Below are 14,302 nucleotides of genomic sequence, written 5' to 3'. Positions count from 1 at the left end.
GTACGAACGGGTCCTTTACGAAATATTTATCCAAGATCGATGAAACTGATAAAGCAAGGGCTGAGAGTCTGGTGAGACAGAGGGGAAGAGACAGAAGCAGGAGAGATCAGGAATCGGATGCTCATGTGAGTACAAACGGAATAAAACAAGTTTTGCGAAAATCGGACCACGGGTTACCGAGGTATGCGGTTTTTTTCGGGTATCTTTATAAATAACCAAACCGGCGTACAATGGGGAAAATGTATCAGTGAAGGGAGAGAAGAAAATAGTAGTTTAGTGAAGGAGAAGTAGTGAGAGTAATAGCCCTGACTGAGAGAGAGTGAGAGAAAGTAATAGTAATAGAGAAAGGAAGGGGTGAAAAAAATCAGCGTTTCAACTCAGTGTGAGTATATGTGTGAGTATGTAAAAGGGAGGTATGTGAATGTGTGTGAGTATGTGTGTGTGTGTGTGTGTGTGTGCAATGGAAATGGGATGGTGAATGTTCAACGCTGAAAAGAAAAGTTAAACTGCTTTCAACTCTGTTTGAGTATATGTGTGTGCATGTACAAGGGAAGAATGTGAATGTTTGTATGTGTGATTATTATGTACCTTATTCATATATAAAATACTACAATTAGCCGTTATTTTTGACGGCCCAAGGTTAGCTAGTATATTTATACATTCCATCCATGGATCATTATTATTATCACTATATTTATTCTACGTTATATCGGCACAGCTTGATACGATCCCATAAAACTGTTGTTGGAAGTTGGAATCGCTAGGCCGTAGCTGACATGAAAGCATAGGAGCTTTTATGTCCGTACTCAAAAACATTTCTCGTTAACGAACTTAAAGGTGTTATAGAGTGAGAAAGAGAGAGGTATGTATATCAGAGGGAATATGATAGCGGTGAGAGTAGAGGAAAGGGAATGTTAGGCATATAATCACACACAGCAACCACCTACATAAACGTACCTGATTTACTGAGAACAATAGTTACTAAAATGGTGTCGCTGATATCATCTTCAGGATATGAAAATGATTTTGCTTCTGTGCTACTATTTTGGGTCGAATTTATGTCGACTTTACCGCCAAAGATTTTGTGATGGGTATTAGGTGATCAAAGGGGAAAACTATTCGTTCTTACTTTAACATTTAGGAAAGTGGGTTATACATCATTAGATGTACACCTGACTTTCCTATATTAAATTAGAAGTGAACAGAACGCAGAACTCCAAACTGATCAACAACAATATTTATTTATGGTGGAAAATATATAGCCTGAATGTAGATGTACTGTCCCTAGAGATGAATCGTTGGAGAGACAACTTCCTTCTTTCACACTCAATGAGAGCTTGTTTTAGACCGTCTTGCTTGTTCGCTGTCTGGCGTGGTAAGAGTGAGAATAGAAGCGGGAACGCTTGGATGTCGAAATCCACGCATGCGTGGTTAAAGATGGAGTAATGGCGACTATGCCTTTTTGGCGCCATATGACGTCACTACAAACAGTAGGAAATAGAGATACCATGTTACACCACAAAAGGAATAAAAACAGCTTTACGACAAGTTGAGAACATTCCCCCGCTAGTTCAATGCTCATCCAATTGACACTCGCTGGTGACACCTGCTTCTTCCTTACCTCACCTGCTATCTCATCTCATAACATCATATGTCCCTCTGGTCCCACGATCATTCCATGCACAAGGCACGCTTCCCCTCCTCTACATATACATACCAAAAAAAAAAAAATCTACATCAACTGAATAACGATAAAAAGATTTCAACGTACACCCTCTCCCTAATTATATCTATGTACATAATCTACAAGTGATAGCCTAACCTCGTATTCCTTACATCATCTCATTGTCGCTCGTACAGCAGGGTGGATGTTGCTCCCTCAGTAATCTTCGCAGAATTGCAGAGTTGGCCTCGAAATCATTTTTTTTTTTTTGCTGATTTCCTGCACTTCCCTTACTGAAATGACTAGTTCTGTCTGTTTTGGACAAACTACTGTTTGTTTCAGTTCTTGCAACCATTCAGCAACCTTCTTGTGCTCTTTGTCTTTGCTTCAGAGGTCACTCCAAAACCATTGACTTTCATTGTTATCTGGTATCACCTTTTCATCTGTACACTCTCCATTTATTTCTTTATAGAATCTCTTCTGATCTACTCTGAATAACCTATTCTGGTGGTAACCCTTCATATCTTACCATCTTTGCTTTCCTTGCAACGAGGCGCTGTTTCAGTTCTTCTATTACCACTTTCAGGCCCTTTCTTTCAATATTATACTTCCTTTTCAGCGCCCTGTATTTTTGTTCGCTTTTAAGCTCCTCTTTCTCTTCTCGGTCTAACACAGAAATTTCCTTCGATAGCATATCTAACACTGCCTGTATTCATTTTTTCCACCATGGGTCTTTTCTTTTGTCACTCCCATTACATTTCTTTTTCTTGACATCAACACCCTCATTTTCTGCTGCAACAATACTTGCTGCCTTGATTAAATTATTTATTATTATTATTATTATTATTATTATTATTATTATTATTATTATTATTATGTATATACTTTTGTTTTGTATTTGTACAAGTTGACTCCAAGTCTCACACTGAGACCTCAAGAGACAAATTAGAAGTTCAAATTGGTGTGACTTTTCGACTTTTAAACCTCTGCAACTTTTTTCTCCAATTTTTTTTTCTCAACATCATACCTGCAAATCAATGAGACTGGAAAGCTACATTATTATAGCCAATTTTCAGATTTATTACTTCCTTTTAAAAAAATGCATATTTTGCGAATGGAAAAAAAAACAAACTAGCTCCTAACTTCTTAACAGTGAACTGTATAGAAACTATCACTTTATTGAATTTCTTTGCAACTTCGAAATGGGGAAATATATATATATATATATATATACACATAACTCTTGGTGATAACAAATTGTTATTGTATCTTATTGTATATTGTTTTCTCTATACTTCCTCCTATTGCTTGAAGCTTACAAACTTCCTACATTCGGATCCCTGGATCATATTTATATATCTATTAATCTTGTTTATATTAATAGTTATTGCCAAGCTAACATTGCAGACCAGAAAAATAAGACGTTGATTAGCTCCAAGAGGAAGCGGCTGACCTCCCCTGTTCGAAGGTTATAATGGACACAGGTTCGTGTGTCACATAGCTAGCTAGAGGCGATGGCCTCTTCGAGCTAATCAACGGAAGCATTAGTCCTTATTTTTCTGGACTGCCATGTTAGCTTGGCAATAACTGTCAATATCCAGTACCGCTGCCGTAGTCTCCTTTAGAGAGACTTAGAAATATTAATATTTCTATTTTTGAAACTATATTAATATTTCTATTTTTGAAACTATATTAATATTTCTAATCTTGTTTATATATCTATTATTCTTAAACAAGAATATTGTTGATGATTACGAAGTATCGGCTTGTTAAGCCACCATCATCCATGAGGATGTATGTGTGCGTGTATTAGTATAAATCAAGACCCCCTACTAAATGTCATTTCAGTACTTCAGGCAACACTAAATTCAGTCACATTTATATTCAACCATGGTGATGAGTTTTCAAGTAAGATAACTCTAAACAACTTTCGTTGATGTCAGTTTTATTCGAGATTAGATACGATTTCGTAGCTTGTGTTCGCCGATGATTAAAAAGAAGAATGGAATAAAAATTTTCCAACTTGGAGATGTGGATGTCATTAAATTTTAACTTAAGCATTGGTTTGCTCTTTAAGGCAAGACTTCCTTTCGTACCCTCCACCCGCTTTATTTCTTATTAAAAATTTTTTTTTTAATAGAAACCCCCGTTTTCGGGTACGGAGATTACGAATCTGAAAAAAAAATTGGCAAAAATCGGCATTTCAAAATTTCATCACCCCCACCCCACCCCACATACACACAATATATACATACACGCATGCACACACATACACATACGCAACACATACACACACACGCATATGAACGCACACATACATAACACTCACAATCCCACGCATACACGCATACACACCCGCGCAAAAAAACGCACCTATACCCATACAAACCCCTCGTTCACACATACATGCACAAACACACAAATCCACACACACATGTACCCACGCAGATGAACCCACACATACCTCCCATACACACACAGCACACACTCATACATAGACGCACACAATTATACATACATGTACACACACACGCACGTACAAGCACACACACAAAGTAAAGTATAATTACTCCACAGACACAACCTCACGCGCGCACACACAAACCCACACGTACACACATCCATACATACCCACACGTACACACACATACATACACACGCGCACTGGAAACAAAACACATACTTCAAACTACCAATACCTTTCTACTGACCATTCTCCTACGCACATGTGTAGGTAGACACACAACAGACAGCCATGACCTTAACGATATTATGTTCAACCACACACATACATAAGCAGCCACAACTACATACACACACACCTCCTTCTCTTGCACTCTCCTGTCTTTGAAAAGAACTTTTTCTCCACCCTTTCCTTTCCAGTCGTTCCAATATGTGACCGTCTGTGCATCGTTTGTGATTTTCTTTCCCTATATTTCTGACGAAGATCTCCGATCGAAACGTTAAATCCTCTTTCTTTTCTTTCCTATCCTGAGCGTCCAATAACACTGTACTTATTCCACGTCCTCGCGTTGTTTTTTCGTGATTTTTCTTGCTTCTTCATGTTGAAATTGACTATATATATATAAAACATTAGCGGTTCGGCAAAAGGAACCGATAGAATAAGTACTAGGCTTACAAAGAATAAGTTCTGGGGGTCGATTTGTTCGACTAAAGGCAGTGCTCCAGCATGGCCACAGTCAAATGACTGAAACAAATAAAAGAATGGTGGAAAATTGATTTCCTACCATATCTTATAATGATAATGATGAGAAAGTCATAAAAATTAAGAATTTCTATTAAAAAAAACTTCATTTCTGTATTACGTATATTCATATCCCCAGGTTCGGCAAATTTCATAGTGTTAGGCAATGTAGGCTTTAACGTTAGATAAATTGGGACATGAATATACATAATACAGAAATGAAGTTTTTTAAAATAGAAATGAATTTTTATGACTTTCTCATCATTATTATTATAAGACATGGTCGGTAATTAACTTCCTACCACGTGTAATATTAAAGAAAAATTTAATGGGAGTGGGGTACAAAACGAAGTCTTTCCCACACACGCTTGTCACATTCAATTCAAATTGTCTTTATTCATAACACAGTATTGTTGTGGAAGATGACGTTTAGAAATTTCTTATCTATTAACTAATAAAAAAGGTTGCTGGATTACTACAGGATGTAAGGCAAACAAACGTTTCGCTTCGGAAGACAGGAGTAAAGGAATTGTGAAAAGTTGTGAATAAAATTAGAGGGACAGTTCTGACAGGTGATGACAGCATTCTAAAAAATTTCCTCCATCAGGAATGAGCCTGGCTAAAACAACAAACGGAGTATACATTGGTCATATCGTCACAGACTAATTCTTGTAAGATTAGATGTTTACATAACGTCAGAAGTTGTTTTTTTTAATCTATTCTTGGTGGCCACGAAATGATAATAATGGTTTCAAATTTTGGCACCAAGGCCAGCTATTTTGGGGGAGGGCGTAATTCGAATACATCAACCCCAGTTCTCGACTGGTACTTATTTTATCAATTTCGAAAGGATGGAAGGCAAAGTCGAGCTCGGCGTTATTTGAACTCAGCACATAAAGACGAACGAAATGCCTCTAAGTATTTTATTAGACGTAGTAACGATTCTGCTAGCTCGCACTTTTTTTTCAAAATGCTTTCTACTATAGGCACATGCCTGAAATTTAGGGGAGGAGATAGTCGTTCGTCTCGACTCCAGAACTTGACTGGTACTTATTTTTTCAAATCTGAAAGGATTACAGGAAACTGTAACCTCGGTGAGGATTGAACTCAGAACGAAAAGCCGGAAGAATGTGGCAGATAGATAGATAGAAAGATAAAGAGAGAGAGAGAGATTCTTAAAAGCACACGTTTCATAGAAGTCCATGCCACTTCCGGTGAAAACAGTGACAATGGTGGTACACAACTGGATATTTTATAATGTGTATCTTTTACTAAACATGATTTTACTGGGACAGGCTAAAGATTCAGGATCTTCCGCTGATGATTTCAAGAATAATGAAGAAAAAAATATTGCTACTTGTATCCTTGAATGTTTAGTTCGTGTAATTTTTAACAGAATTTTGTTTATAAGCAGCATGCTTCGTGTTAAGTCACGAAGAAATAGTTAAGTGTCGGTTAACGTGTTGTGATGTTTAGTTATGTCCCCCTTCGCAATTTAAATGCCGCCTGGAAAAAAAACATTGCTTTACGAGATAAATAAACACCAGGGATGTTATTGAAATGTGCTCGGCAATATTTTATGTTCTTATTAGAAATTAGTAACACGTAATGGGATAAATTCTGATTATATCTAATATGAAATCATTAACTTTGTTATCCGAGTTCACAAATAATTTTATTCGGTTAATTCGCTTCGTTTATCTTACCGGTTTATATATAAATATAATGTTTCTCTTATCTTTGATGTTGTTTAGCCTCAAACTAACCCTGATCGAGTCAACCGATGAGTAAATGTATTTCTGCTATGACCATAATGGCTTTTTAAGTGTATAAGGACGGTGATCCGTAAGTTTATCTACGTTCACACTGGAAAGTATAATTGGAGAGAAATTGGCTGCTATTTCTAAAAATTAGAAAGACCTGTATGAGGCTTCTTCCGTTCTATTTTGTCTTAGTCTCTCTGCTGTGTTAAGCAATCACTTGTGTTATTTCGTTTAGTATTATTTATGGTATTCCTTCGTTACTAGCAACAAACTTATCAATCACATATGATCTTGTTCGTTAATTTCCGTAAAATTTTTTATTTCTTTACTCTTCGAGAAAGTGAAAAATGTATGTACGTGTTTATGAAATGGACGTGAGTGGCTGAAAGAGAGAGTGAAAGTGTGTTGTCATGTATATATTTTTTTGCATGTATGTGTAAGTGGCACTCTCTCTCTCTCTCTCTCTCTCACACTCTCTCTCTCACACTCTCTCTCTCTTACTCTCTCTCTCTGCACGGCACCGTGGGCAAGCGTCTCCTATAACCCTGGAGTGACCAATGTGTAGTGAGTGAATTTCGTAGACGGAAACTGAGGAATCCTGTCATGCATGTGTGTGTCTTTATGTTCGTCTCCCACAAACCGACGTCGGTTTGTTTATATTCTCGTAACTTAGCACTTCATCGAAAATTGACCGATAAAATAAGTACCAGACTTTAAAAAACAAACAAAAAATACATATTAGGCTCGATTTGTTCGAGTACAGCCAGGCTGCTGTTCAGTTATTGAAACGAGTAAAAGATATTTAGTGTATCTTAAACCTAGATTTTAGATATATTGACTTATTGTCCTTAATTGTTAATTTAATTATGACTATCATCAATATGTTGGTTTCAAATTTTGGCAGAAGACCTACAGTTTTGGGAAGAAGGATTCAACTGATTATATCCACTAGTACTTATTTTATCGACCTTGAAAGGATGAAAGGCAAAGTAGATCTCAGCAGAATTTGAATTCAGAATGTGAAGGTGGACAAAATGCCGCTAAGCATTTTGTCCAGTGTGGTAATAATTCTGCAAGCTCACTGCCTTACTATCATCAATATATTGGTTCCAAATTTTGGCAGAAGGCCAGCGATGTCGGGGTGAGGGATAAGTCAGTACTCAATTGGTACTTATTTTATCGACCCCAAAAAGATGAAAGGCAAGTTGAACTTGGCAGCTTTTGAACTCAGAACGTTAAGATGGATGAAATACCACTAAGCATTTTGTCCTGCATGTTAATGAATCTGCCAATTCTCCCCCTTACTATCATCAATATATTAACATCCGTTCTCTTGTTCTATCAAAGGTTGGATGATTGTCTTATGTGACCACATGTGTTGGTCTTGTTGCAGCGTCTCATAAGAAAAGACCAGCATCTGAAATTGACCCTATTTGGATCCCCCCACCTCATCTGCTACGGATACTTTCCATTAATTGCTATTAACTTCAAATGTTCATAGTGAATGTATCTTTGATATGGGTACTCTGTTGGTTATGACAACAAGGATGTCAGTTGATCCGATCAACTGAACGGCCTGCTCATGAAATTAACATGCATGTGGGCTGAGCACTCTACAAACATGCATGCCCTTAACATAGTTCTTAGGGAGATTCAGTATGACACAGAATATGACATGGCTGGCCCTTTGAAATACAGGCACTTACTACATATTTTCGCCAGCTAAGTGGACTGGAGCAACATGAAATAAAGTACCTTGCTCAAAGATACAGTGCTCTGCTGGGAATCGAACTCACAACCTTAATGTCATGGGCTGAATATCCAAACCACTACGCTTTGCACCTCCATGTATCTTTTATGCTGACATTTGCTCTACCTTTTAAGTTAACATAACCAAAGGATCGTATCTAACTTAGTTTTCACATAATTTCGACATCCATTACCCTTGTATTATTACTGTGTATTTTAAGGTGGCAATCTAGCAGAATTGTTAGCATGCCAGGTGAAATGCTTAGTGGCATTTCATCTGTCTTCACATTCTGAGTTCAAATGCTGCCAAGGTCGATAAAATAAGTACCAGCTGTGTACTGGGGTTGATGTAATTGATAATCCCCTTCCCTAAATTTCAGGCCTTGTGCCTATATATATATCTCCTTTGCACATGTTTCATGCAGGTTACCTTTTTACACAGTTGTCTGCTATACACCTCTAACTCCTCCTTTTTGCTAAAAGCTTAAATTAGAATGTCTCTAAATTTCTCAATTTGCTGGGTCTTCAGGTTTTTATATTTTTCTTTTCCAGACTGGCTACTGGCTTGTTTTTCTGAGTTGTTCCAGCTCTAAGTCTGAAGTCACTAACCTCTAACTTATGTCATGTACATTCTTCACTTGGAGAAGACTTTGCATTTACAAGTGTCTGTCTATCCTGATTTCTTGTGAGAATGTAGCCAATCTGGCTTGTGTGCCTACTAGATTGGTAGATGATTAGGTGGCTGGTTGGTTTCTTGAAATTAATGTTGCAGATTATCAAATCATTCACATCACAGAACACCAGTAGCCTTACTCCCTTCTCATTTCTTGAGCTAAAGCTGTAACCTCAATATACACCATGAAATCCATTGGAGTGATGCTTAATGTGTCTGTTGAAGTCATGAGCCACAATAAGAACATTACTATCATTCATCATTGAGGTAGACTGCAAAAGGACCTTATAAAATTGGTCCTTTTGATCATCAGCCAGCTCAGGATGTGGAACACACACATGAACAGTTCAGTAGGATCTGATGGATTGGAAGACCATGTCTTTAACATGCACCAGCGCTTGTGGAGCTTCCTTATTATCTACCTCACAAGAGAGGAGGAGAATAGGAGAGAGAGTGGTGACATTTGGTGAGGTCTTGAAAAGTTAATGTGTGATGGGAGGAATGGGTTTAGTGCTTTGAGAAGGTAGATACTAGACTGACAGTGTTAGGGAAAAGAAAAGAGTAGAATGAGATAGTCACAGAGTGAAGAGGCTGGTAGAGTGGTTTGAGCAGCAGGTGATTCAGTGCTACTATAAATTATATGTGGGTGGATAAAGTGTTGTAGAAAAGAGACATGACAATGATGAGACCAGAGCATATCCTCAAGGAACAGCCCAAAAATGTAAAGAAAAAGAAAGTATGATGACAGATAAATTAGGAAGGGTAGGTAAAGATTTGCTTGAGTGGTTCTGAAGAACAAAGGAAGGGGATATTCAGTCTGCACAGATTGTTTTTCTGTCAGTGATGGTGGGCATAGTATGCAGTGGGTAGGAGAAGAGATGGAGAGATGCAAGGGGATAGGTAAGTGGTTGTACACTCACTACCCACTATTCTAATCAGCGTTTTGCCTAGCTTGCACAAGGGTTTATGTCTTCTGCAGCACTGTGTTTGCCTGCTGATACAGCCCCTGTCCTCTTCATCAGGTTTAGTATTTTGAGATCATTTTTCACCACATTATTGTAAAGTATCCCCAGTTTCCTTCTTCCACATGTACTATTCACATTAAGTGCTTGGCACTCTTGTGCATCTGCCATCCTCCCTTTGCATCACATATTGATATCATCTCAGTCTCCTTTCTTACACAATACATCTGATTCCCCTTATAATCATTTTGTCTCAGTTCATTTATACCTTGTCATTCCTGTGCTATATCCAGCAAAGCATGCTACCTCATTTTTTTCTAGTCTTCATTGGACCTTCATATTTAAAGCCTGCATCTCACTACTATGCAGCAGTACACTTCATGCATAAGCATCATGCAGTCTGCTCATGACTTTGAAAGAGAAGCTCTTTGCTGCTAGGATAGGTAATGGCTCCCTGAACTTTTTTCAATCTGCTCTTATTATGGCTACCACACATTGAGGACAGACACCCTTCCTACTGGTTAGGTCACATTGGTATCCTACTCCGCAGTGATTCCTGATGGTCCAGGAGATTTCCCTGTCATTATATTTTGAATTGCCTTATTTATTATACTGCTGTCAACTCTGATAGTTGGTCTCTCAGTTGGTTCTATATTTCAAAGATTCTCTCCTTCTCCTATGCGTTCTCCACATTTAGCGACCTTTCATAGTGGCACTGCCAAGCATCTTCCTTCTCTGAATTGCGAAGTGTAAGTATGCCATTATCCATACAGACATATTTCTCACCCACAACATTTCTATTCTCTCTGATACACTGCAATCCTGAACACCTCATGCTATGTATGTATATATGTTTGTGTGCATATATGTGTATTAAATGCATATGAGCTAAGAGAAATAATTCAGGGTAGCCAGTGGCATGTATTCAAACAATGTAGATAGATACAGATATATCAAATACTGTACAGCATATTCTTTATTTCTTGAAATCATCTCCACATCTAGAGGGTGTGTCATAATTGCCAAATGGCAGTTAAGGTCAGCTCCACTTGAGGAGGGAAGATAATCAAAAGAAACAAAAATTCTCCAAGGTTGACATGTCATTAAGGAAAAGGACAGGCTTATTGTCTGGAGATAAGAGGACATTCAGCCTCAATAGTCTTTGTCAGCCTGACAATTGTCTGACCTTATCTCCAGTAACCAAGGGACCTCAACATGTCCAAAAACTGTAGAACACATGATCAAGGTGATCTGCATAAATTAAATGTAAACTCTTGACCCTTGACTCACTCTGTATCTTCATTATTGTCATTTAAAATCTGGACCAGGCAATGCGTTGTGTTCTTAAGCAAAACACTTCATTTCACATTGCTCCAGACCACTCAGCTGGCAAAAACGAGTATTTCTGCAACAGGCTGGCATCCTGTTCATGTGGGGAATATATATGCCATGGAAACCAGGAAACCAGCTCTATGAGTCTATATGACTCGGGAATGAACTAACCTTTTTACTTTGCTATCTATATGATATATAACTGCTCAGAATTTTCCTGTTGATTTTGCACTAACTATTGTAATAAAGCAATCTTGATGACTTCAAACATACTGGATGGAAGTACATAGCTTCTAATGAGTGGCTCAGTGTTGGTAAAAAGAAATGGAACATAGTGAAAAGAATTTTAAACATTTTTCTGGGTGAAAAAGAAGAGTTGTTTCTCATGGTTTGGTTTTCACTTTGACTGAAGTGTGTAAGCTGTGTTTATGTGTATATGTTGGTTTCTAGTCCAAAAAAGGACATGATCACATTACCGAAACATATTTCCATTCATGAGGGCAGTATCCAAAATTTTGCTTTTTGGGAGTGTTCAGGTTGAATGAATTTTTTAGAATGACTCACCTTCTGCCAAAGAAAGCTTGCACTGTCTACTTCCATACAGGTATGATCAAGACTGTTGTAGTAACTTCCTTTTGATTTTGTACCGCTTATAGATATAGCTGTTTATTGTTATAACATTGCACCTCTTTTTGATTCTTAAGTGCTCAATGAATGATCAATTCCACACAGAAGCTGTGGTCTATGAAGCGGAGCATGTTGTCCAACATACAAAAAAATGTCAGAATGGGAAGCAATTCCTGTCTATCCAATCCTCTCACAAAGCATTGGTTGGCCTACTGATATAGTGGATGAAACTTGCATAAGTGGGGACTGTGCCTGAAACAACATGGTTTCAATGCAACTTCTCAATTATGGAGCCATGCCTTTACCTGTCATGTGTATACGTATGTCTGTGTGTATGTGTTGGCATAGACTTATTTCTTCAGGTTTTTGTTATTCTGATTCTTGCTAACAGATCATTTTCTATTCTTGTCAACACAGTTTTGATTGTAAATATTGTGAAAATCCTTTTTTTTTTTTCATTTTGGTGATGTTGTTTCAAAATTATTCCTTAATGATTAAATAGATCAAAAGTTATTCCGTTATCAACGCAGTCTACAAAAAGAAGCTATAAACCACCTGTTACAGATGAATACAGTTAATCAATACAAGTTTACCAAAAGTACATTGGAAGAAATTTTCAAGGTAATCAATCATAAACTTTTGTAATTCTTGACTTATTGTCTCACTTTCTAAACCAATCTAATTAGTGTAGAAACCAAAATATTTGCTATTTAAAACAATTGATATCTGCTTTGTTTCTTATGTCCTTAATAAGCACAGTTATAGCTGTATAGTTAAAAAGCTTACATTGCAGTCATGTACTGTCAGGTTCAATCCCACTGTGCAGCACCTTGGGCATGTTATCTTCTACAGTAGACATGGGACAACTAATGTCTTGTGAATGAATTTGGTAGATGGAAACTATACATTCGTCCATCCATCCATCCAGCCTTCCATCTATCCAGTCTGCCAATCAGCCAGCAGTGGTGGAGGATGTTCTGAAAATATTATTGCTAGAATAAGAATAAGATGGAGAAAGTTCAGAGGACTATTACTTCTTTTGGCAACAAAATGACTCTGAGTGAAAGGCAAATTGTATGATGTTTGTGTATGAATGGCTATACTCCATGGTAATGAGACATGGGCTCTGAATGCAGCAATGGAGAAGACTACATTGGTTTGGACATGTGAATCATATGAATGAAGACAGTTTTAAGAAGTGCTGATTGCTTAAAGTGGATGGCACTAGTAGACAAGGGAGACCTAGGAAGACATGGGATGAAATAGTGATGACCGATCTCAGGATGTTGGACTTCATGGAGATGACAATGGACCAATGGCAATATGAGGATCTTGAAAAGACCTGAAACTGGGTGTTCCACCCATATGTAATAATAAATTTTTTCATACACCCTACCCCAACAAACCAAACTACATCTCCTCTTCTGTTCCTCACATTTTCTCATTTTCATGCACTATGCTTATGCTTATCTCCTGCTTTCCAATCCTGTTCTCACCGCCCTGCTCACTGTATCATTGTTATCCTGTTGTCCTCCACCTCCTCTATATATTCAGGTTTCACCAGTCACTGCATCCCACCCACTTCTGCTCTTTGCATTCATGTGAAGTCCTACTCCCTTTTCATGTATTCTTGGCAATACTCTACCATCGCATTTATATTTTCATCTCCATACCTTGAGGGTATGCCCTGACACTTCGTCACCATCTCTCTCACTCTGTCTTGCACTCTCATCTTCTTGTTCTCTTCCACTCTCTCCTTCTTGATCACTCTCTCTCTCTCTCTCTCTCTCTCTCCAGGTAACTCTGTTATCTCCTCTACAGCAAAACACCTGTTTCTGTCCCAATGTTACACTCTAACCTGTCATCACCTGGCACAAAGCAACCTCCTTCAATGCACCCCCTCTCAAAGGATCTTTGTGTTATAAGTGACTTGGTGACCCTGCTAATGTTGGTGCCATGTAAAAAGCATCCAGTCCTCTCTGTAAGGTGGTTGGTGTCAGGAAGGGCAACCAGCTGTAAAAACCCTGCTGAAACAGATAGTGATGGCTGGTGCAGTCATCTACCTAGCCAGCTCCTGTTAAACAGTCCAACCCTTGCCAGCATGGAAAACAGACATTAAATGATGATGATGATGATAATATATCTGTGTGTGTAATCATGTTATATATATATATATATATATCTGTAGAAACCCTGCCAAATCAGATTGGAGCCTGGTGTAGCCATCTGGTTTCACCAGTCCTCAGTCAAATCGTCCAACCCATGCTAGCATGGAAAGCGGACATTAAACGATGATGATGATGATATATATATATATATATATATATA

The 14,302-nt window shown here is 37.9% G+C and overlaps 1 protein-coding gene across 4 annotated transcripts in view; it reads left to right on the top strand.

The window, feature by feature from the left end:
• The window catches only part of LOC106873216 (coiled-coil domain-containing protein 134), a 73,384-nt gene that overhangs the window by 35,003 nt on the left and 24,079 nt on the right, over positions 1-14,302 (top strand). The window contains exons 1-2 of one of the 4 annotated variants that reach the window (XM_014920494.2): positions 5,385-5,539; positions 12,477-12,595. In XM_014920494.2, coding sequence (XP_014775980.1) covers positions 12,539-12,595 — 57 coding nt within the window. In that variant the 5' untranslated portion in view covers positions 5,385-5,539; positions 12,477-12,538. Of the gene's footprint in view, positions 1-5,384; positions 5,540-5,698; positions 6,228-6,579; positions 6,714-12,476; positions 12,596-14,302 lie in introns of those variants that run through there. The other 3 variants (XM_014920469.2, XM_014920483.2, XM_014920476.2) reach the window with 3 other exon arrangements.

The sequence above is a fragment of the Octopus bimaculoides genome, chromosome 11, assembly GCF_001194135.2.
Source record: "Octopus bimaculoides isolate UCB-OBI-ISO-001 chromosome 11, ASM119413v2, whole genome shotgun sequence".
NCBI classification, from domain to species: Eukaryota; Metazoa; Mollusca; class Cephalopoda; order Octopoda; family Octopodidae; genus Octopus; species Octopus bimaculoides.
This window is presented reverse-complemented; position numbering and strand designations above follow the sequence as displayed.